Genomic DNA, 26,270 nt, shown 5'->3' on the forward strand with positions numbered 1-26,270 from the left:
ATGAGAAAACATACACCTTCACTTGCTTTCAGTTTAAATAGAAAACCGTAACCTTGCATCCGAAGCAAACTAAACATCCGCAGAGGGCTGTCTTGTACACTGTATTCCACTCAGTAACAGGGAGTTCTAGCAAAGAATATACAGTACGCAATAAAATAATGAACTTTCTCCCTTCTAGTAGAAGAGACAGACAGATGAACTGATTTAACACTTCAGTGCCATGCAACACGTCTATTTAAAACTCAGGTATAAAAGCTGACCTTTCTATCCGAAATTTTGTAACTGTTATCCAAGAGTAATACAGAGTCCTTGATACACTTCGCCTTACAACAAAGGGAAAAGTAAGGAAGTGCCATTACCTTCAAGTTAAACATGTGGAACTGACACCAATATGCAGCCACAAAGGAAACCCATGGCAGGGCAGCAATCTAAGCCCAGGCCTAACAATGTTGAAAGCTGTTGTCACAGTATGTGCATCATCCACTCTTTCCTATGCCTTAAATTTTCAGTTTCACCAAACTGTTAGTATCAGATTGCCATCCACTTCAGCCTTTTTTCACATTTTTGCAGGAGGAGGTAAATCAGGTGAATTAGTACATTTAAGCCACCACATGCCAGAGATTGAGAGAATTCTGGCATGTCAGTAACTTTCAGAGTATCAGAGGTGCCAAACACACAGGTATCTATCTCTTAAATCAATGACATTTGGAAACATTGCTAAAACCTATCGTCTAACGGTCAGAGGTTAAGGACAGACTCATCACCTCCTTGGGAAATGTTATTACTTGGGCAACATCTTGGGAAAAAGAAATCTTGCTCTTCAGAACAATTGTTCACAAAGGGTCAACTAAGGAAGTAGCAATAAAAGCTGACATTTCTCACTGGCAACATGCTGTTCATCTCTGCTTGTGCTGGCAGGTTCCTCTGCCTCCCCTCTGTTTGATGCTGATTCTACCTCATACAGCAGAGAAGGCTCAGCAGTTGGCAAGATCGAAGGGGAAGAGTATTCAGGCTGAAACTGCTTGAAGTAGTTTCAGCTGCAGAATCTCTTTTCGCAATGATGGGGTGTGACCTAGTGAGAGTAGGTGCCTTGGCATGACTCCCCATAAGGCTACAATTTTAACTTTGGTAAAGTTAAGACTGGTATTGCCTCTCTTCAATCAAACTATGAAGAACTATTTCACGCTCAGGCAAAAACAAAATTACTAAACCTAAATAATGTTACGAATGGTGAAGTACTGGTGCAAACTGGTACGGAAGATAACAATACACTTTTATCCCTCTTTGGATTCCTCGGGACTGAGGAAAAAAGAAGAAAGATAATGTATCTGCTGGTGTTTCCCTGGGTGTGTAAACCTTAATGTCTCAGCAAATACTAGGTATATGTACCCCAAAATCTAAAATCCGTGACTGAAGGGTCACCAGATGGTATTGTCAATTCATAACCCGACAAAATTTCTTCATGTAGTTGGCTGAATCATCATTTTGCTTCTTGTGGCCCTGTTGACTTTCTGATTTACCACACCTGCCTGATTAATTACTTTTATGTAATGCTGTGCTGAAGATACCCCTCTTGCTTTAAAGTCACGTACTGACAAATACACATAGATTAGAAGACCCACCTAGGAAAAGAAACAAAGTACTTTCATGATCATTAAGAAGCAACTGGATTTTTTAATCTAACACACACAACTGCTAAGGAAGAGACAACTAAATCACATGAATTAGGGAAAGGATCTGTCAAATCAAACTATCTCTGAAGTAATTTGGAAGTTTCACTGACCACTGACTTTTCCTTTTTTTTTTTTTTTTTTTTTTTTTTTTTTTTTTTTTTTTTTTATTACAATACTTTATATTTTACGGTTTCATACTGGAAGTCACACAAAAATGGCAAAAACTGCTCAGAAACAAAATGCACCAGAAATCCCAAGCGACAACATCTTCAGAGTTCAGTTTTGCAGGGGGGGAGTACTTCCTCTGATCCAAGCTCCATATAAGCAAGTGACTTGCCAGTCTACTTCCCCGAACAAATTCCAAATTCACATTCTCAGTGAGTTTGTTTATTTTTACTACGCAGCATACCAAACCCCTACTGCATACGTTTATTTACAAACCTAAATCTCATACTAAGTTCTTTCTGGGCAATTTGTTTTTATAATTTCTCCATTCGGTGCTTTCTATGCTCCGGTGCATTTTATTCATAGGCTAATAAGGACTTTCTTTTTCCAGTAACCATGGGGAGTCAGCAAAACAGTTTTGGAACTTCATGGATACGGTAGCGACTACACTGCACAATGCCATCCATATAGCACAGATCGATGGAGCCCAGTTGCCTACGGGAAGTGAACTAGCTGTGAAAGCACGGCAAAGCAAAAAGAGCTTGCAGGGGTCAAGACTGAAAACACTGAGAGCCTCCACAGAATCCCTAACGGTGTTTGAAAGCAGGAATTGAAAAGAAAGATTTTTTAGAACTCTTGTCTTAATACTGGATGCATATTCAAATGAAGGGGGGAAAAAAGAAGGAAAAAAGATGTCTGGCGTTGTGGATAGCATTTGTCTTTATGCCAAAGGCCTGGAAGACCTAAGCAGCCAAGAAAACATGTATCAGGGAAACTTGTTTGCAAAGTGCTTTAAAATTAGTTCTTCATAAAATCCAGTTGGTAATTACTCATTAAAATACATCCACGAAACATCTGATACCCACAGCGACAGCCAACTGATTTGTTTCTTTTGAATTTGGATTTGAATTCTTTTGAGCATTTGAATGTGACACAACACAACCAGTACGATGCAGCACAGCATTCAGTAATAACAGTTGCCATCAGATAACTTTAACATGGTCAGAGCGCCTAAATGTGTTTGAGCACACGCTAAAGAACAAGGTAACACTGAAGCTCCCCGGCTATTCACGTTGTTTCAAATAAAGCCATTTCCTGTTCTAAATGAAAACAGTTTTCATTTTGACATGAAAAATTTGTAAGTATAAAGTGCTCTGCTGGCAATGAAAACAATACAGCTGTATGCACTGCCTTCTCCAGACATTACAGTGATGTTTCTATAAGGTTATCTCATTTCATGCGTCATTTGGAATGTTCTACCAATGTGTAGTAACATCATAATTGCTGTAATCTCTGTAGAGTCACTTCATGCATTATTTGACATTTACAGTTCATTTTCTATACAGTATCAATTTTATTAATATGACTATCTTCTACTAATTTCCTATTGAACATTCAAGCCCGCAATGTGCATTTTGTTATTACTATGTAGTATTACACAGGTTGGAAGAATTCTCCTTGAAAGCAATGTATTCCTATTTGTAGCCTGCTTGCCACTCAAAACTGCATTTTTACCTCTTCTCCAGAGCTCCATTCCCTATGCACAGGGCACACAAGGCTGCTTCTAGACAAGTTTACAGCTAGATCAGTTTGACTGACTAAACCAGACATTTGGAATATTTGCTAAACAGTAATACTGAGAAGGTTAAATCTCAGCAGGGCTCTCAGACAGGAACTGCATCTTGTTGTCTCAGGTTAATCATGTACCTAATTTGCTGATTATTGACTTGCTCCCACAAAGGATTTTACTTCGCTTGACATATCAGCACTGATTAGTGATGAACTGTCAAGTGTAGTTGTTCACTGCTTTACAGCTCACGTCCCTAACCTTCAGAAACAAGGATTTTAAATTTCAATTTTAAAATATTGTCTGGTGTCAACTTCAGACTATTTGTTAATACAAAACCATTCTGCTCCTTTCTGTCAGAACAAGGCTTCTTTTCACTAACTCAGGTCTGTAGCAGCTTGCCTTTCTCCTTCTAAAACTATTTCTCTTGGTAGCAGCTTGGCTGAATTTTGATAGCTGGACAGAAGTGCCAAGCAATCCTCTGCCGTATCACCCTGTTGACAACCATCAGGACCATGCATGAATATGGGAAAGTAGTTCTGCAGATTATACTGGTGAACTTCATTAACTCCAGTTATGGAAGAGGGTTGGAATTGCTTCCTCTAAAGTCTGGAAAACAGGTTCTCTGAGGATGAATCCAGCTCAGCAGGAGACATAGCTGATATTTCTTATTATTTAATTGAACAGAAAGGCCATGAAATTTATATTCTATCCATGTAAGGTGGAACGAAAGAAAGAAAAGAAACTTTGCCTGATCATAGCCTTCTCAGATAAGAACATCATAACGAAACCTAGAACAAATACATTTGATCATAGTGCAATAGAAATTAAAGTTCATCTTCAATTAAAAACGTATTTTATACTACCAGTTACATCCAACTGGATTTCTTGTAAAAGATACAGGCATAGTGCCACGATGTCTTAGCCAGACAATTAGAGAGCCAGACAACTTGTATTTATAGCAAACCTTGATGATTGCTTAGGCGCTTTCATTGCCCTAAGTAATTTTCACTTCATGATTTAAACTTGTGTTTGTTTTCAATGAAATTGCTGGTTTTTTCATGGTGGAATGATAGGGGAAGTGAGCACCAAAATTCTGAATTAAATGGGACATGCTCAATGAATTATGCCACCACCTCATTGCAACAGTTAAAGATCCATAGACGTAATTTTGCCCTCAAGACAACATAACGAAGCATTACAGGCAAAATCAAAATATTCTTAAGAAGGTCTCCCACACTGGAACACATTCTCTGTGGATATCTTCTGTGTTGCATGGATGTCTAGAAATGGCTGAAAATAGTCAACAGCCCTCTACAACTTCCACAATTTATCTAGTCTTTGTACAGAACTTCGGGATGCTGTACGCTAACCTATGGCTACATGGAATACTGACCACTCGCCCTGCCCTCCCCTCCTTGGGCTGTGGACTACTGATGCTTATTTCTTACCAGTCAGATATATCCATTCAATAACTCGCAGAACACAAACCAGCATACTACAGAAAGCTGATGGAGTTTGGATAGCCAAAGAGCCTTATTGACAGATTCTTAGAAGTAGAGGTCATAAACCCATGTAAACCTCTTCTCTTTCCTCCCAACTCTGTTTAAAGATTTTAGTTCTCAATTCAGACTACAGGCAAGAATAAACACCAAGGAACAAGAGGCAATGCAGAACAGTTCCATAAATTTGCCTCACATTGGGAAGCAGATCCAAAATTTGGTTAATTTAACTGTAGTTTTCCCCAGAAAATTAATTTGTTCACCGTTTGTGAAAACCATGAGTTTGTGCATGCACATGGACACAGTTCACTTAGGGTTGATACCTGCTTGCAGGCAATATGAGCGTACTCTTCCTATATGGCAACATGTAGCAATGCAATTTTTGTTAAGCTTTTAGCTTGGATCATGCATTTTAACCATTTCTGTAATTGCAGTTTGCTTTGCCAAATGAAAAAAAAAAAATTAAAAAAGTAGTAGCAGTTCTTTGTAAATCAGGGCAAGGGATGTTAGAAATGTTAAATGGGGCTTTCCCAAAAGGGATCTTCGAGTTCTACATTTGCTTTTTGGAAACCATATACTAAATAAGGCATTTTAAGTTTAGGTGATAATTTCTGAATGAAGAAACAATTTTTAGCAGCAAGGATATGCATGAAGGAAGGGTTCCTCTCCAAAAGATGGTTGCTATTTCTGCTTCTCTTGCACTCTAAGGAATGGAGGCTCTTTCCTTTTAGTATGTGTAACTGCAAATATATTCTTTCTCAGTACAGTTCTAATCTAAGTAAACGGGAAGCCTTCCATTCACATTAATGAGTTATCAATATAACAAAAAAAATTGTCTCTAACAGAAAATATAGCTATATCTTCTCACAAGGAAATGAAAACGCCCACTGCACAACCTAGAAGAAAAAGACACTTCAGTCTGGTCTCACTAACTTTAAAATTATCATTACCTACAGCCCTTAACTCTGTAGTAGAAGACCACTGCAAAAGTGCAGTGTTAGTGAGTTTTCACCTATGAGGCTGGTTAGAAATCAAAAGGATCTGGGTTTCCCAGCTTCAAGACTTGCCCCATGTCTGAGCCAGATACTGTACCTAAATACTGTCCTTGAGGGAAAAGTAGTAAAATCAAAGCTCTTAAACACATGGCCACTGCATTATGCTCTCTAATATGGCTGGGTGACAGCGATGTCAAAGTCTGTTGTATACCCCAGCGATACCACTCCAACAGCCTGTGGAGATCAAAACTTCTATCAAGATATAAAATGATACGTTAACACATCTAGCTGTGCATGCGTTCCAGCTGTACGCAGTGCTTTGACACCGTGAGTCTGACCCACATCACTCGTCATTTTTGCCTGAGTTGCAACTGGATAGGTTTATCCCACTTGGTGCCAAGATTTTGTCAGAGATTTAAAAACTTGAGTGCCAAACTGCATGTTATCTTAAAAACTTGAATGGCAAGAACATCATTGATTACTTCTTTTATCACTGTACTGTTGAGGTATGTAATAACCTAGAAATCTTAATATCAGGGTGTGCAGTCAAATACCACAAATAAAACAATTCCCAGGGATCTGTAAACTTGAGCTCCAGAAGCTCCAACAGAAATCTAACATAGGTGCTCTAAAGTTTTGCATTTTGATATTTAAAGCCAACAAATACATTGATAAAGTACCTGGGCATGTGATGGTGGGAGTCCTCTTCTTATATAAACACCAAAAAGAGCATCCTTCCCTAAGGATATGTTGAATTTCAGGAACTGGGGCTGGCTGATATGGATCTGAGATCGCCAAAAAACTCCAGGGGGCACTTCCTGGGTGACCCTGCGGCCAACTTCTGTTTCTCCGCTATCTATGCTGCTATTCCTAGTGACCCATGGTCCTACAAAACAAAAGCAAATATGAATCAAATGAGATAACTGCTTTTAATACAGGTATTTTTATTCATGCAAGATGAACATCTGTGGCAATGCCAGCTTTTAAATCAAACCGTAACTTTCCTTTCTTAATCTGTTGCAATCTGCCTGCTGTTTCAATAAATATGTAAGAATTCGGCCCCTATAGTTGCAGAAAGAAGATTTTTTTCTGTGGAGCATAAGCAATCTTCTAATGCCTCCGACCCTTTAATTCTACAATTGCTCTTTACTGATCAAATATAGTAACAGTAAAGAGTCAGTTAAGCACATACAAATCTCCCTGTGCTCTTTTCAGTTACATCTTGTATGCAACCAGGATATAAAAAAAATATCAGAAAGGTGGACTGAAGGGCTAACTTCAATCTAAATGAATGGAGAGCAAATTTTTATTTACTATTGTTTTATACAGTAAAGTAGCCCAATAAACTCCCCGTCACAGACAAGACAGTTGACAGAAGAAATGAAATGCACAGAAGAGGATTGAAAGGATAGCCTCTGTACTCCTAACATGCATCTTCTCCTTCCTGAAAGGAAGTTAGTACAACTCAATGCGCTGCCTTTTAAGTTCTCTCTGCCTGATCAGGGACTATCTACAAGTCTTTCTCCCTCGTGCTGTGCTTAGTTAAAATCCGTCATCTGATGGTTCTCCAGCATGCATTATTGAAGACAAGATACAAGACCTTTCTGGTTGAGTGCTCGAGCTTCCAGCCCATGAAATAGCCAACCTTTAAAACATGGTGCAAATCCCTTCTGTTCTCATCTGAACAGGACGGTTCTGAGGCTACACATAATTTAAACATGGAGTGCGATACGTGAAGAGCTAGCAGTGCCTTCAAGCTACAGTATGTAGCAACGCTTGATTTTGTGTTCCATATTCCCAAACAACATGGTGAGAAATCCATTTAAAAATTATTACGACAGATAGTATGAAGACCAGAAAACCAAAGAAAATACCTGTTAACAGAGACATTTAAAGATATCATTAATATCACTATTAGTACACACTGGATGGTGGTGATACCTCTGATACAACCTGTATTTGTTAAAAGCTCAGTGTTTACTTCGTGCTTTTTTCATGGTGTGATGCTATTTTCAATAAACGGCAAGTTACTTTTGAAATATATTCCAGCACTGTATGAACGAAACAGGATGGCACAGAATGGCATATAATTCCAGCAGGTGAGTATATAACAGCTTTTCTGTCTTGACTATCTTTAATTGAGAGAGCTGCAATAGCATGGTTTCAATTATAGATCCAAATCATCTATGTTAGCAGCACTTACAGTTGTACACAACGAAAACAGATATTATTTCGGCAGTGTTTTGAAATGGTAAAAGAATGCTCTGAATACCAACTGCTATGCAGTTCTTGGCAACTTGTTTGTTTTTTCATTTTCCATGTTAATGGGTCTACAATAATGTCACAGCACTAAGAAAAAAAGAAAGCATAAGAAGCTGCAAATACAGGCTGCAAAGAAAGGAAACATGGCTGAGAACGTCCAACAACATGCCTTTAGAGTCACCCAAGAACACAGGTATCAACCAGATTCAAACAAGTAATGTTTCATAAAAGCTACACGATTTCATTTCTAACGGATTACTGCAACAGAAGGTATCTCAAATTTCCTACCTCAGTGAAGTCAGGCATCATCTCACTAGAATTTAAATTAGTCCTTACCCCAGTGGATAGGAAAACCAGGTACAGAGCATATAAAATCACCTGTTGAATGCTATACTGGCATCACTGGCAGAACTGGGAAGCCAGTGTAAGATTGAGAACAGACTCCTGGACACACTCTAAAGAACCTTGTTCTTCGGATCAGTATATCCACAAACTGAAACAGTTAAAGAAAAAACTATTTGCAGGAAGTATTACAGCACGCATTATTATGATAAAAGCTGTGTAAGTAATAAAGGCAGGAAGATTAACAGACCAGTGCCTCTTCAAGTATTCTCTGTCCACATAGTCCTTATACTTAATAAATTATCTGCATTATGTATTTTTTCACTTTGGTTAATTTAGAACAAAGCTGCTCTAGTTCATGGAAGCTAGCACAAACCTTTGACAAAGAATACTGACGTTGGTAAGTGCCATCCACACATAAAATGGGTGGGAATCTGGAGCTTAGATCTGTTTGACATCAGTTGCCTCCCCCGATTTTGGAACCTGCTTCTCATTTCGTTTCTTTTTAAGCAATACTTTATCCTTTTTAATACAGTATTTATATAACACTTTTTACTCCTTAATACAGTTCTAGAATTCAATGGAGCTGTGATCATGTATATTTAGAGATATGGCTGGTATTAGCAGCACAAATCTGATATTCCAATTAGTTAAAAAATAAACAGCCACCTCCTGTCATAGACATATACATAATGTATATGTGTAAACATATATTCATATCAGGGCTATTAAGTACTGAAATGGCTACTAACACACACAAATAGCCTATGCCACAGAACAAGTTTTAGAAAAATGGACCCTTGTCAGAACACTCTAAGAAGTGCTGTGGTGTTGGAATGCCCTCATGCATACATCTGCTTCATAAATTACTGAATCACGTGTTTTCCACCTACATCAAATGGAAATGATGCTGAATATTGCTTCAGCCACTGTACCTCACTTTTATCCAGTGCAGCAAGCTTACTGAGCATGCAAATGGTAAGACCACCATAGTCCCTGTTGGAGATTATGGTTTCATTGGCTACTAAAGCAGACCACAAAACACCACCACTACTGACTTATACGAATTACACTGCTTCCAGGTTTGCTGAGTATATATCCTTGAATTACAACTTTGCAAATAAATTTAATTCTTATGGAGGCTCAAGTTTTAGTATTTCTAGTTGACTTTAGCCTTAGTCTCATTTGGTTTTTCCAAAACTCTGTTTTGTATTTCTGTCTGGGAAAGGGCATTTTTCAGGAGTCAAGAATCCTCAAATGCATCAATTAAGCCAAAACAAGAGTATTCCAGTCATCAGGAGAACCAGAGTTACACTCACACTACTTCAGTATGCACCTCACAGGTAAACATATATATTGGATGTCAAACTCTTCCAACAAAAAGTTATCAGAAAAAGACCATTCCTTTACATTGCTCACGAAAATTTTGAATTTGTTAGCTTAAAAATTGTTGAAAACTGCAGATAAGACAATTGAATTTGTAATTATCAATCACCCTAGAGACACAATTCAGGTTCCTAATACTGAAATGATTCAGTGCAGTTTGGCACTGTCTCTGGAAGAACCTCCCCATAGATGCTCTTTTTTTGGTTTACAACACAAATGACCTGGTTTCTAGTTGTCCAAACAACTCCTTCTGGAACATTTGAGCGTCTCAGGAAAATCTACCTAGGAAGAGAACTGTGATAGCTGTAGGGGTTCAACATAGCAGAGGATTTTAAGAGCAAGTTACATGAGCAACTATCACAAGCAATCGAGATATACTTAACCTAACAAAGAATGGAACGGAGGAATGACTCCTTATTTTCAAGTCTGTATTTTGTAGTATGGCACGCCTCTGCTCCATATCCAGCCTGTGCAATGTCTGTGAGAAACAGCTGCTGTCTTCAACTCCAGCATGCTGAAAGAGATCCTTCTGCTTTTAAGAATTCAGTACACGACATCCTGTTTTTATGGCTCTACATTACAATGCCGAAATAACATCATTCAGAAATGCTTGAAGTTGTATTAAAATACGTTCTATATTTGCAAGTTGAAGTACTAATTCATAAAAATTATTAAGCTATCAGAGCTATAAAGATTATGTATTATTGAATCATATTTTCATGAATTTCTGCTGAGTTACTCTTGTTGGTATGAAACACAAAACTAGGGAGAGCATCTTGGTTCTACTCCTTGCTTTGACACAGCCAGTGCACCTGACTTGGTCATGAACTTGATGTTCTCAGATGATGACTTGTAAAACAGAATTATTAACAACGACCTATTAAAAATTCTCACCTTGAAGATCAGTAATGCAGAGCAGTCACATAAAAATACTACAGGAGGTGTCTCAACATTGGCCTCTTCATGTTCCTTCCTCCCCAAATTAGAAATACAGAAATGAAATGCAAAGTAGATATGACCACTCAACCTCTTTTATTAGTTAATAGGCTTATTTTTTTAAACCTGAAAAGCAGAACATCATCCTAGCTTTATATTTGCAATGCTCTTTCCTGCACTAACAGCTTCACTTATAAACTCTGTCTCTAGAGACTCTTAAAGTAAACTTTTTTTTTTATACCTCCCTTCAGTCTTCACCTCCTAATGTAGAGAATGTATCTTGCTGCCTGACTCACTCCCCTCCAGCTATTTTTGGAAGCTTTTCCATTTTGATGGACCACTGCAGATCACATTCAAAGAACATCACCTGCATTCAAGTGAAGTTACAGATGTGACAAACTGACAAATCTGGGAAGAAAGACTAACCCAAACAACTCATACTATTGTGAACAAATAAATCCCAACATTATTATCTCTGCTGTGGGTGACTGTTTTAGAGTTTTGTTTGTTTATCTCATAACCCCATGGATACTTGATTTTTTTCCTGTGATTTCTTCTCGATAAACATTTACAAAAGAGAATTTTAAAAGCATACTTCCTCATCTTACCCAGGGGAGCCATTTCAACCGTTCAGTCAAACATATATTTATCAACTAAATAACACTTATTCATTTAAACTGCTGCGTTATTTACCCAGTTGAATTACTATTTTGGCATATACATTTGAAAAGATGTTTTAGCACTCAAGTATATTTGCGTTTGAAGCTATCAAACAGGCAATACATGACAACAGCAACGCAAACTCCCCCTGCTCACTTGTCAGCAGGCCTCATCTTGAAGCTGGAGGTCAGTTTCAAGGTGGCAGCTGACAGGACATGCCCAGTCAGCCTTTAATTTAACTGATGTCAAGCAGTGTCAGCTATGGAGGCAGAACTGTATCTACACTGAAACCAGATATACTTGAGTATTTCTTATTGGCTCCCTTCCCACACTGTAGTTAAAATTAAAAAATAAAAATGAAATCAGGCTACCAGCAGTGTCACGCTACAGACATCACATTTAAATAGCAATTAACTCCAGTGCTTTGACTGTGTGCCTTTGTAACAGTGATGACTGTAAATTGCATCTTGATAACACTCTTGAAAAATATCTAGCAGAATAACCATTCCAACAGATCCATAATGAACTACCAAGATAATTTGGACAATTTCAAATTAAATACATGGCATAAATATCACCAATGTTGGCTAAAGAGAATTCTCTTTTACTTCTCTTCCTGTACCTATGCGTTTCTTATAAATCACTACTGCAGACATAGCTTTCCTTATTTTTTATCTAACTTATTTTACTGTTGTTGTTTGTTACAGAGTTAGGTATTTTCACAGATGACTTGGAATTCCAAAGAAATTTACGGTACAGCTGTGTGAGGGAAACCATTCACTATAAACATACACTCCACTGACTTTTTGCCAAGAAAGAATGCATGGGAATTACTACGGTTTTCAATGACAGCTTGATTTTTTTCCTCAGGTAAATTTCCTACTTATACAACCAGACATTTCTTATTGTTTCAGAAAGGCAAACAGGAAAGTAGAAAATGTCTTTTCTACACAAATTTCTTCAGTGGAAAAATCACTGCTATGCACTGTTACCACACTGATCACTTCCTATATGAACTTATGGTTCAAAATATCTACCACTAATACCTAAGTGCCCTAGGACCCAAGTGAAAACAGATTCTTTTTGAAATGTGTACAATAGATTGACTGCTGATGCAAAACAAATTCCCACAGCCACAATACAGTGAAAAGTCAGGAAATGAGAGTTTGTCTGGAGAAGCTGCTATGACATATCTCGGACTTCAGTTACGCTGAAGATGCTGAGGTACTAATGAGCTCTACTTTGTGAAGTGAGGAGGAAGGCAGCTTCTGAATTTGTATGAGCTTTCAGGAGTCCAGTAAAACAGGTTCTGAAAAAAAATCAAAATCTCAGGTTTTCTGGTCAGTATCCCATATTTCTATCGTGGCAAAAGGAAAGAAATTCTGCAAAGAGAGTGTCTGCTTAAGACCACTCCTATGGCTGAGCTGCAGCCAAACGATCTGGCCCTTTGGGGGGCATTAAGAAACATGCCTTAATACCCTGATACACTTAAAAATTTACATTCTTCACATGATTTACAGTCTTCACATTCATGTGGGCTTCACAAGATTCACTGTTTTCAGAATCAACAGCAATTTCTAACTGAAATAAAATTAAATTAAAATCTGTTATCTCACTGCATTTCGCAAAGAACAAATACATACTAGCGTGAATTTCTACATCAACATAACAATCATTTCTGATGGTATATAATACAGTTCATCACCTAACTTTAAACACAGCAACTCATACTGTCACCATCAACACAATCACAAAAACAAGACTCCTCTTCTGTTCTGCTGAACTTAGTCACATGCTTTGCTTTTGCTAAGACAGCCCTAGAGCCTGGTGTATTTTCAGAAGACCGCATCTGCAAGCCTTCATAGCGTCCATATTAATACTTCTGCTTGCTAACATGTTAATTAAGATCTACATTACATTAGCCACATAACTACTTAACAAGATTAATCCACCTGGAAAATGATGGCATGTCTTGATTAAATTGAATGAAGGTAACGGAAGTGACATTTAAAATACATTGATTGTTATTACATTTTGATCATCTGTTTCAACGCGTCTGAAAGGAAATAGTAGAAACCAGAAGATTCATGTTGTTTACACTGTTAATGAGGTATGAGCTTTTCATCTTCTGCAACATGACAAAGAGTTCCCTCCAGTTGTTCCCAAGTCCTTACACTGTCTGATGAGTAACATTAGGTTTCAGCAGGAACACAGCTATGGGTAGCACCAGCATCTCAGGCAGACAAGTCAGGGCCTATTCTATTTGCATCTGAACCCCAACTCATCAATACATAAGGGTGTCAAATCTTCCCATTAATAATTTTGTTATTCCTTTAACGTTGCCTGTCTGCTGCATTGCTAATAAAATGCCTTAATGATGAGAAAATAATCATTTCTGTGTGCTAACCAAAATGTGACTTGAAGCTGCAGCATCTGGTAGAGGCCTCAACATCGTTTGGAATGAGCTGAAGACAACCTATACAGCCTCACAATGACTGCTGAGTTTGGCTTTCCATATCTAATCAAAGCAAATTTCTGCTAGATGAGAAGTCTGTTTTCCCCTCTCCCATCTCAAGCAAGTAACATGGTGTCAAATTTAACAGCAAATTTAACTTTCTTAATTTCATTATTGCCATTATATTTACAATGCTGAATTCAATAACTGGAAACAAGTATTTTTCATGACACTCCAATTCTTTACCATTTCATTAACTGTAATTGTTTTTTCAAAATCAACACACTGTGGTAGAGTTAGTGAAATATAAACTGAGCACGAACCTGGATCAAGCTGGTCGAGAGAGACACAAATACTGGATTACGTGAGTATAACACAAATTCAAAGCTACCTTTTCCAGTTAGTCCGTACATTTATGGTAACTGAATCACAGAATCACAGAATGGTTTGGGTTGGAAGGGACCTTAAAGATCACCCAGTTCCAACCCCCCTGCCCTGGGCATCGACACCTCCCACCAGACCAGGTTGCTCCCAGCCCCATCCAGCCTGGCCTTGAGCACTGCTAGGGAGGGGGCAGCCACAGCTTCTCTGGGCAGCCTGTGCCAGTGTCTCACCACCCTCACAGTGAAGAACTTCTTCCCAAGATCTAATCTAAATTTCCCCTCTTTCAGTTTGAAACCGTTACCCCTTGTCCTATCACTGCACTCCCTGATCAAGAATCCGTCCCCACCTCTCCTGTAGGCTCCGTGGAAGGCCGCTAGAAGGTCTCTCCGGAGACTTCTCTTCTCCAGGCTGAACCACCCCAACTCTCTCAGCCTGTGATCTTTCAGGTCCACAATCCTTGCCCATAATTATCTTTGGTGTCTTTTAAAATGTGGGTTTCTAGGATCAGAGACCACAATCTCTTACTGTGTTTTTCAGCTTTATAGAACCTTACTATAGCAAATAATCAAGATAAAAAATACTAAGTCAATTTTGAATTAGTAGAATATTTGCTAAATTTGTGAGCACATCAAAACCAGTATGTCAAACAAAAAACTACACCGAAGCATTCTTTGCTTGGATTTGCAGCTAGAGTTAGTCTGGATGTTTCCACGTAAATGGTAGTCTATCTTAGGTGTCATCTGAAACGATTAAGGTTGACTTTTACAGTCTATTCCATCAATTAGAAAGGAAACAGCAGATAGATAGTCACATTTTATGGAAATGTGTGTGTCTAGCCTACTGCATAATTTTAAATGTAGAATATATTTTTGGCATAAATTAACAGAATCTAGGCACAGAAAAAACCCATAAGATCATCTAATTCACTTTTTTTTGTGAAGAAGCTATTATTCTCAAACATTGGGTTTTTTTTTCCCCACTTTTTCCACTAATTTAGATTTATTACACCAAAATTCTAGCATTATCCTTATGCAACAGTAAGAGACAAATGGCATTCACTCTTAAAGATTTTTTTAACGTCATTACTATCTATCTCATCCCTGTAGCATTTCCACAATTCCACGCAGTGCCAACTTTGTGTTTTTTATGTACTGTGAAAGAATACTACCTTATCATTTGTATTAAGAAAGGAATTTTTCCTTACTTATGTGTCTTAATCGAAATCCCTAGTCCAGCACACCTTCCAGAGCCTGAAAGCAAACTCAGAAAGCTGTATCATGCTTTGCTTACAACCAGAGCATGGCGGACTTCACTTGCAGTTTTACAGCAGCACTGAGGATTTTTCTACCCATTGCACCTGCCTACTCCTTTCAGACATCCCCAGTACTAGTGAGATGTAGTGTGTAATTATAAAAAACCTGCAACTGTGTTATCTTGATAGTGAATTTTGTTTTCATTCAGATAGCAAAATGCAGTAATAAAGTAATTTACATTCCTCTTAAATTGCAGTTTCATTATTTCATAGCAGAACTTAGTCTCTTAGTAAGGAACAAGCAGATCAAATTGAAATATCTGCCTTTTTTTTTTTTTTTTCCCTTTCAAATTGGTCTACTTTAAAATGCCTTGCTTTCTGAGTAGGCACAGCTTGTGTTTAAGTGGCCGTTCTCAGTCTAGGGGTTAAAGATTTCTTTGGGAGACCCATGTTTTGAAAAGAATGGCCTCATCCTGAGTTGTGTCAATTATAGAAAGGTCACTCTCCACAGCCAGAGCCTTGAGCCCTGAAATGGTTGTTGTGTTAAAAGCTGTCAGAGGCTTTCCTAAAAACTGCTAGGATGGCAATATTAACCTGGACATAATAACAGGAAAGGTGAGGGAGAAAAACTTTTCACCCTTCCCCGCTATAAGAATTTGTCTTTTAGATATTGCTTCTGTTCATCCAAACCTGTCATTCATATTATTCCACTGTGGAAGACTACTTGCCTAAATATTGTTCTTCCCCCCTTCCCCTAGATTATCAACATTTCAGCAACCTTCTACGAAATGTCAGAAGAACGAGTAAACTTTTCCAACATGCTCTGAGGAAAGCTAACTGCAGCAATTTAAGATATAACTAGCAGTTCTGTCTCCTTGTCTCCTCTACAGGAGGTTACCACTCCCAAAACAGCCGGCATCTCAGCCTCTTCGAATGTGCAAAGGTAATTAGAGTGGGGCTGCGATAAACTGCCAGAATTTGCACTGAAGTGCCCCAGGCAGAGGAGCACATTCCAATTGAACAATCCTGCTGCCCTATATTTGCACAGAGATGGCAACAAAAAGCTGCAGGGGAGGGAATTTGGAAACATGTTAAACACTGCAGTTGTCTGCTAAGTGACCATAATTGCAGACCTGAGTTCTTCAGGTTCCTGCCTAAAACCATAGGGTCTCTCACCTGTGCACAATCTGGAAGAAGTTCAGCAGTAATACAAACATTCTGCCTTGTACTTAGGGATGTGCTGTTCGTCCAGTTTGACCCACCGTCAGTCAGAGATGAAAGCCAAGCCAACAAACTAGCTTTTTGCCACCACTAGGATGCAGGGTTTCATGAAAAGGAGGAAGCCAAAATTAGTCCCTCCACGGTAAATGTGAAGAAGCTGAGATGCAGCAGCAGCATTTATTGAAAACAGAAGCAAATCCCTGAAATAACGGGGCACATCAAAGAACAACTCAGCTTCCTTTCCCACCTCTACTTTAACTGAATTTTCCCTAATATCTCCAATGCAAGTATCCTGTGTTAGGACTTGTTTCCAACACTTGCTTCAGCAATCACCGCAGGTCTTGAGAGCAAGATGATGGTCAGCTCTGAACAAAACTCTTCTACTGATCAACACCAAGACCTCTTACTTCTGTTTCCGTCCCCATCCCACCTTCACAGTACCCCAAGGCCTGTGCAGTGCTTTGACTAACTGAAACATTCTGTTCAGTCTTCTTGTCATAATTTTTGTAATGACCAGGGAAAGCCTTATCATGATGTAGCAAAGAACCTCACCAGTAAAAAGTATTTAATTTAAATGATTAAAATCATTTTCATGACATGTAATTTCTCTGTATTTTTAACATACGCTTTCTCCATTGAAGAAAGTATTTCTGTTTCTAGATTTTCGCTCATTCTTCTCATTGCCCTGTCCCTGTCATCCTCCACTGGAACACAAGTCTTTCTTTAGTAAGAAAATAATCCATTTGTTGCCTGCATTGCTCACACTAATGTCACAGGACAGATTATTTCCTATGCGTCAAATTCTCCTGTCCTTGATGTTTTCTATTAGAACTACATCTGCGAAGAAGAAAAACCAGGAATTTGGCCCGGCTGGAAGCCAAAGCTCCTGCCTGCTCTCAAGTAGCACAACGTACTTCTACCAAGCCAAGCTTTTTTCCTCTTCCTGGGAGATCTCTAAGCTGCGCCTGGAAGCAGGACGCACAGCCGGCAACACGCCCATTTTTGACAGAGCACCTCTTCGCTACCGCCCGCGGGAGCCCACCCGCGTCAGCAGATGAGGGTCCAGAAGGGACGCGAGCTCATGCACCCCCGCGCGGAGCAGGCCCGGCCGCCCCCGCAGCAGCCGCCCCCCGCGCCGCCGCGCCCGGCCGCAGCCTCACCTCTGCCTCCAGGTGGCGCCGCCGCCCCGTCCTCGGCGCCCGGCAGGCCCGGCCGCAGCCCGTTGCTGAAGGTGTGTCCGGCCGGGCGGAGCCGCCAGTTGAGCCCCAGGAGGTGCATCGCTGCCGGGAGACAAAGCCGGGAGAGGTGAATACGGCGCGCACAGGTGCGAGGGCTGGGGGGGGGGGGGCTGCAGCTACAGTCACCTAACGTCTTTCGGAAGCAGCTTCTCTCAGGGGGATGTTAAAACGCCAAAAAAAAGGCAACCAAAACCCCACAAGAAAGCCCCGATGGCTCACGTAAAACTGGCTTATTTGTGTTCGGTTATCAGCTCTTCCACATGACTGAAACGCAACAGGGCCCAACCCAGCGCACCGACACACAGGCAGGCATCTTGTTCGGGCCTCGGCGCCCTGCCCCGCCTTCCGATCCCCCCCGCCCCGCTGCAGGGGACACGGCCTTGGGAACAAAGAACGACTGCTCGTACCAGCTCCCAGTTTAAATTATAGGTGACAACTTACACGTTGATTATGCATTACTATGTGTGCTAATGGCATGGCGATGCGATTGTTTCATGTTTATGACCATCTATTTAGATGAACACATTGAACAGCCTCTGCCTTCCTCCTGCAGATTTAAACCCTCCCCACAAAGCCAGGCCTCTGCCAGTCCTTTGACCTCACAAGGGTTTCTAACGCTGCACACGCAAGTCGGCCGCCTGGGCCCCGCAACACAGAGCCACGAGCCGTGCCAGCCGGGAAGGCTCACCCGCCAGCAGCGCTTTCTGGTGCCAGCACAGCGCCGGGCCTTGCCGCCGTCCCCACGCCAGGGCCAGGCCCGCGGGTACGGCAGAGGCCATGCAGCTGCGCCCAACGGGTACGAGACGGCGTGGGAGGAAGGGCCACGGCAAGTGCAGCAGTTACAGGCACTGCGGTAGGGGCTGACTGAGCATGTCCTGTGCATGATGCATGAGACATGCGAGGCCTGAAGGGTTCAGCTACTGGATTTATGGGCTCCTTCAGCTTGTATAAACAGAAGCTACCTGAATACCCCTCCATACTTTCATCATATTATCCCTCTGACATCCTTCCAAGATAGAGGAGCGGTGAGGGACAGAAAAGCCCACAAAGCTCTTTTTATCCACTTTCTTTACGTCCACAATCAGCGCTCTTCCTGTTTACATAGGATGTGTATAAACATACATACCGCAGAGAACAGCATCTTCAGTTATATACTAAAATGGTGTTTGTGGGGATTCACTGTCAGTTTAGGGGCAGAAAATATATAGGATTATGGGCACCCTTATAATTGTTCACTTCTGCAGTGTCAGATCCACATAAGACTAGCAGAGATTTTGCGTCCAATTACAAGCGATTGCAGAAGAGCTGGTGTGGTCACAACTGGACCAGCAGTGGCCACACAGCTAAGTGTTCAGAGATAAACGTTTGGGATCGGTAAGGCAACACTTACCACAGGAGCTGCAATTTACATTGCTCAACACACCACTCAGATAATCTCTGAATCCAGGGAAACCATTTAGATAGGACTGTTTCACAGACATACTCCTAAACCCCAAGAAAATAAAACAAAGCACTCCCCACCCCCAGAATCCATCTGTGCCAACTCCTGGAAATCTCTCAGCATACATTCTATGCAAAATTTAACCTCCATGTTTTTGACAAAAGCAGCTGAGAAGTAAGACAGCTTTCATAACATCACCTTCCCCTAGAACTACCTACAGACCAAGTGGACGTCTAAGAATAGTAACTAAAACCAGGAGACATTCTGGGTGAAGAGGGCAGTTGCCAGATTCTGTATTCATGCTGTGTTTGCAAACTGTTTTTCTACTAGGAAAAAAAAAAAAGAAAATACATTAAAGGATCTGGTATTTTAAAAAATAGCAAGTATGAACCTGAAAAGGAAGTTTTGCCGAGGTACTACACAAAATTTGTTTCTAGGGAATGTTTAAGTATTCCTGGAAAATAGACAAAAATTTTATGTGGGATTAACAGTCTCATTCAATTACAACGTTTTTGCTTTTGCCAAAACAAACATTTTAAAAGGTTTTTCAGTCTGATCTCAAGCAACTAATTTTCTTTTCAGTATGGCAATGAATCTGAGAAATGATTCATAAAGCTCGAACAGCAAACAAGCCACCAGGTTACACAGCCTCTCCCCGTCGAGGGAGAGACGTCATCTGTGCTGTAGACGTGAGAGGCCGGGGGACGCCAGGTAGCAGAGCAGCTTGTGGCGTGTTTGTGCTGTCAGCGAGTCCCGCGCGACACGCGCACGCCGAGGCTCCAAAGGCAGAGTTCAGCTGGACCACCCCCGTAAGCAGAGACTGCATAAAGATTAGGGGAATTTCAGAACCCCGAAATGAAAACCAGTCACGGAGGAGAATTAGACTTTTGTGGTTTATACACCCAGTGTGTCTATTCAAAGTCGCCTTTTTTTTTTTTTTTTTTAAATTTTATTAAAAGCAGAACCATAAATGTAGGTCACTTGCAGAGATGAAAGTCTGTTGCTCTAAGTGTGAACCATTCCTTACAACAAAGAGCTAAGGATATCATAACTAATAGTCTGTCCAGGAGAATTAGAGTTGCTAACTTATAATTACCAGGTAAATTCAGACAAGGAATTACAAAAGATCTTATTAATATGGTATTAAGAAAAAACTTTGATCCATCTGATCCCAAGTACACCATGATTTCATTAATAACTCTGTTGCCCTGTGTTTTAATCATAGATGCACATTAGGTAGGAGCAATTAGAGCTCCTTCCTCATGGGGCAGGGATTTGCACATCTGCTGTAGTCCCCGACAGAGACAAAGAAAAGATGACAATCTCCTGCACAGCCCACATATCCATTACGTGATCTACAAACTTCCACCAAGACAGCTGAAGTCACAAACATGAGGAACGTTCACCTTCTACCAAGAATATGCAGAGAAAAGTATGTCACAGGGGCCTGAGGGGAAAGCTCCGTGTTTGCATTGCATATAGCAAACCTGACTGTCAGCTGAGCAGGGAGAACACGGAGCTACCTATTCTCTCCTGCTTCAGAACGCTATGAGATGGCAAATTTACATGATTAACCTTTTGTTCTGTTAATCAAACAAAAATGCCTCCAGCAAAGGAATAAGTAGAAGCCTGTTTAATTAGAAATATGGGGACCCACTCAGAAGTTGAGTGCATGTGTGTCAAGAGAAATTTGGGCTAGTGAATTTGTGCCTGGTCCCTATCTTTTCTACTGTATGTTTTGTTTTTCTTCTTTTTGAAACTACAGCTAAATAATCCGTGATGCTGTGGCTTTGCCTTCTTCCCCAAAGACACACTTTGATCAGGTATTACAGTACTGGCCACATTTTCTCCGAAGGATATTCACCAGCCAGCTGAGTTGGGATACCCAGCTAGATCCAAAGTGATCACCAAGACGAGCGCTGATTTTCCAAAACAGCCCACTTACTCGGACACGTTTCCAGAGCTCCACATTTGGTTTTCAGGGGCAAACACATCCCGCAAGATTTAAAATACAAAAAAGTGCCATTTTATCTGTTACATGTATGGTGTATTCATGAATTACATTTTACAAGCACTTACGTATGTTACGTAAGTATTATTTGGGTTTGTTTGCCTTTCCCCCCACCTCAACATTTAATCATATTTTCTAAGCTCTGCCTCTGATACCTGATTTTCGAATATTGAGCTTGTCAGAAGTTATCTGGTTCATTTAACACTAACATCTACTAACTCAGGACAGTGAATTGTGTATTTACATTCTCTAAAAAATAAGAATACAGAAACAATAAATTTTGAAGTAAAACCTTTGAGGCTTAGGTAAAAAGTAACAATCAACCTCTCACTCCCACCCCAGCAACACACACACACACACACGTATACAGAGCAAAAGCACCTCTAAACAAAACCCGCATGCCCATCAAGAACAAAAGCAGAGAACTAGTTCATCACTCCAGGTGGCAGAGCCGTCAAGGATAAATCTACGACTTACATAAGATAGAGGTTGCCAGAGTGAATCACATATTATTTTAAGAAATCCCCAAAGGTATACAAATCCACAGAAAAATGACAAAACTTACATGCAAAACTTGCTTGAATGTTCTGTAAGATTCATTCCTCTTTTGTTCAGTCTTCTCTCGTTCTGGCCATAAACCCAATGCTCATTCCATTCTCAGTTTAGTCTAATGCCAATGGTTCCCAAGCTCAGAAACTCTCTGTCTTCCCCTTGTGCTCTCCTGTCACTCTTGACCACGTATTTTTAAAATGAGACACCTCTTGTGTCTTCATGTGCTAGAGACCTCCCGGTAGTACAAGTCAGCGTCTGCCAACAGGCAGGGCAGAATCAGGTTTTGCACTTAGCCCTTTACTCTGTGGTATTCCTTCTTAAAGGGAGAAATATGCAGATTAATAATCCACCATTTTCCCCATTCCTACTGCATCTTCTCAGTTGAGGTCTGGAAGATACGCACCGCTTGCTTGTTAGAAAATTCAGTGTGTTGTAAGCAACTCAAAAAGATGGGAAGACTAGAAAAGTAGAACAGAATTTAGAATGCTTCCACATATTAATTTGTCATGCTTACTAAACCCTAAATTATTGTCATCCAAAATGAACCCATGAAACCATGATCTCACTTTGTCAGGATATATCTAATCATACTATGTTTAACTGTAGCAGGCCAGCCTCTTTTCATGTGACGAAGAAATTGGTCGATTATATCATGAACAACATTAGAAAATAAACACTAAAAGCACATTTGCTACATCTAGGCTATTGTATTACAGTGGAGTGGAAACACTAGAAGTTTCCTTTCCATCCACTCATGATGTGAACAATGATGTAACCCTTGTTATTCCAGTGTACTTAGTCTTGAACAACATCAGTGTGATTTCCAAATGAGGCCTAAGGAATCACAGACATGATGAAAAAAAAAGGTACATAATAAATCTTAGCAGGACGTAATTTCACAGTATATATATCAAAGAACTATGTGCACATCTATTTTTTATTTCATATGCTCGATATATTGTTTTAATGTACCACAATATTTGTATGAAGCAAAAGAAGTTTAGTGTTTTACATTTCTGCATGCATAGATGGGTAACACAGATAACTGGAAAAGAATAAACGTATCCCAAAAAATTAAAAAATAATTAAACATTATTGCATGCTTGCTTTGCATTAAATGTTACTCATCTGAGACTTGTGGTTCTTTACTAGTTACTACTTCTTGATCATGCAACAGAACTCCAGGAATACCAGAAACTGATCTTACTGATCTCAATTATTATTCATATAATAAGTTACTTAAACTACTAGAAACATGGTACTTTAATGTTCTACTACTCTGGAGAAATAGGTTCAAGTTCAGCCCAAGTCACAAGTGAAATGAGTGTGTTCGGCGTATTCCCTAGTGATTACTCGCCCCCATTACGAAATGAATGCACAATTCATCACAGCTGACAACCTCTCCTCAAGAGATGCCCGAGACAGGAATAGCAGGGGTCTAAAAGTCAGAAAAGAGCAGTGGAGGAACTGCACGGGGAAAAAGTTGCATGGTGCCTGAAAACACTACACTTCATTCTAACTAATGCTTTCAGGTCTCTACCTGAGGAGCACAGATTACTGGGTAGCTGTAACCAGAAAAGTAAGAAACCTTCCCTAGCTCCTCTCACATCTGAAGAGGTTACAAAACAGTTCACAAACACACACACAATTAGAATTCGCTGAACTAAATCTCAGTTGAGATGTACATTTTGCTAACAAGTCTCATGAGTAGCAGAAACTGAACAGAGAGGACAGCTAGGCTTTGTTGGATGGGCGGTTCTGCAAGTCTTATTTACGTGCAACGTTGCTCATCGTTGTGGACAATCAGTAAAAGTCCTCTCCCACAAAATTCGGACTTGGCAACGAATATGCCTGTCAAAGTCAGATGTTTTAGATGTTTTACAGAGGCTGACACCATCCTTTACTTGATAATGCTGTTGGCCAGCCCTCAGCTGCATCTGCAGCAGGAGGAATACCAGCACTGTCAGTTTGCAGCTAGAACAGAAGATAGGACTCCTTGTATTAAACGATGGCTGTGAGGCAGTTGTCTCCAAGAAAGCTGCTGCATGCAAGGACCTGCACTCACAACGATACTAAAGCCCTTTCATATTCTGTTCCTGGTAGAAAGGGGCAGTGTCTCCACGAAGTTCTAACCCGCGATTCCTCCAGTTTAACACATATTAAAGTGTTTGGAAAATCATTATCAAAGAATATGAGTCTTTGTTACTTAAAAGAAGCAGTCCTAAAATAAACAATGTGAACCCTTGCTTGCTAGAGAAAAATAAAACAAAAATAAACAAAACAAAATTAAAAAAAAATCAAGTAGCACCTTCGCTTGCTAGAGAAACAATGCCATCTCTCCCAAAATTCAGGACTAACTGCCAGAACTTCCTATTCTTCCTTGAATACCTAGTGTGACCGTGACAGGGGTGCCACAGCCCTCCGGAGGGTATCCAGAAAATTTCATCACATTCCCAGGCCTTTTTCTAAAAGCAAAACAAAAGCCACACAGCTTGCTGGGTGGACATCTGCCATTTATGATATATTATCTACAGGAAAATTTAAAATCGCATTTTAAAAAATCCAAGTGGAATGAGCGGCGGCACAGCATTATTTAAGAAGAGGGCTCACAGAGAACTGCGTAAGGACATAACGCCACCGAGCGACTGGGCCCTAAAATGGCAAATTAAATTCAAACCCAGTTAAGATAAAATAACATACACTGGAGAGGAGTAATCTTAACTCCACACACAAAATAATGAGCTCTGAGCTGATTATTATCAAACTGAAGCGAAATTTTGGGCTTGATGACTAACCTTCCTAAAAATTTCAAGGAAGTCGAACATTGAATCATTATGGGAAGAGCGAAGAAAGTAAGGAATGTTGTTATACCACCTCGCCTCATCTCAGAAAAGACCGAGAAGAACCTAAGGCTGGAAGAGCAGTAGGGAAAAGTACATATATGATTTGTTTATTCTTACAAGACAACTACTTTAGAATGCTGGGAATAAAAGTCAAATAATCCATTAATTTATCTGACCCAATACAGCTACTCCTACATGTATACAACACTCCTTGGTGTATCCACTAGTCCCAATGTTTCTTGAAGTGTTTGATGCATTTTTATCCCCTACACTGCACCACAGCATGTCCCTACCTACCCACCAGCCCAGGCAATCTAAGGAACGTTTAGATCAACGCATCACAGCCAAACCCTTGAATGTTTATGCCATAAAGCATTTCCTAGAGGCAAGAGGATTTTTAGGTACCCTAGGGCATGAGCTTCAGTACATCTAAATAGGCTGAGAACGTGGTATATAAAATGGCATTGCTGACATGCCACCAAGTTTGGGCAGGTTTCTCAACCTAGTGCAGTTACTCACCACCACAACAGTAAATACTCTAATAGCAAAGCAGAATCAGTTCTGATGAGACACATTCAAAATATCTTGTTGGAGATCTCAGGGACAAAGGAGATAAAAATTCAACTTTTACATTTGATACCTGAGATTAAAGATCGGCTAAAAAAAATTCTTAGAACTTCAGGAATTTGTGAACTCATGTTATAATGTTAATGACTAAGAATCCTACAGACCTCTTGTAAAACATTTGGATGCCCTCCTGATCATGTTGTCTCCTCTACCTGTGAGCATTCAGCTGTTTGCAGGAAAGGTTAAAGTAGTATTTAAAAAATAGATCATTTGATCTAAATTTAGTATTACTGTTGTAGACCGTATGCAAAAGTCCTGCGACTGACTACGACCACCGAAACTCAACAACGAATAGATGGCTTACTTTCAAGGTCATTCATTCCCAATAAATCATCTTAATCATCAGCATGCTACTTGGTATGCACTACATTTTCTTAATATACTTAATTTAAAAGTTCATTTGGGAACTCCATTTAAAGCATTACAAAAGTACACAACTTTAAGAATGAACATATCACACTATTTTCATTAAAACCCACAGGTTTGCCTATATTGTGCCTAGAGAGCACAAAAAAGAAACATTTTTCTATCTTATTTATCCTACACATGACATTGAACAAGACCTCTCACTTCTCAGCCACTTTTTTTTGTAGTTCACAATGTTGAAAACGGAGAATTCCATTAACAACAATGGCACTGCTGCATATTTTTATATCTCATAACATGTTATTTTTCCACTTCTCCATCAATTGCATTAAGCTGACACTGTTACTCACATACAAGCTTCTATACGTTACCCATCTACAAGTTCATACTCC

At 39.9% G+C, this 26,270-nt stretch overlaps 1 protein-coding gene across 5 annotated transcripts in view; it reads right to left on the minus strand.

The window, feature by feature from the left end:
• Positions 1 to 26,270, minus strand: part of TENM2 (teneurin transmembrane protein 2) — a 545,195-nt gene that overhangs the window by 113,737 nt on the left and 405,188 nt on the right. For all 5 annotated transcript variants that reach the window (XM_086470948.1, XM_086470946.1, XM_086470945.1 and 2 more), the window contains 2 exons: positions 17,961 to 18,080; positions 6,583 to 6,788 (listed from right to left, as the gene is read on the minus strand). In XM_086470948.1, the coding sequence (XP_086327074.1) occupies positions 6,583 to 6,788; positions 17,961 to 18,080 (326 nt within the window). The remainder of the gene's footprint in view (positions 1 to 6,582; positions 6,789 to 17,960; positions 18,081 to 26,270) is intronic.

This window comes from Leptosomus discolor, chromosome 10 (genome assembly GCF_034619465.1).
Source record: "Leptosomus discolor isolate bLepDis1 chromosome 10, bLepDis1.hap2, whole genome shotgun sequence".
Lineage (NCBI taxonomy): Eukaryota > Metazoa > Chordata > Aves > Leptosomiformes > Leptosomidae > Leptosomus > Leptosomus discolor.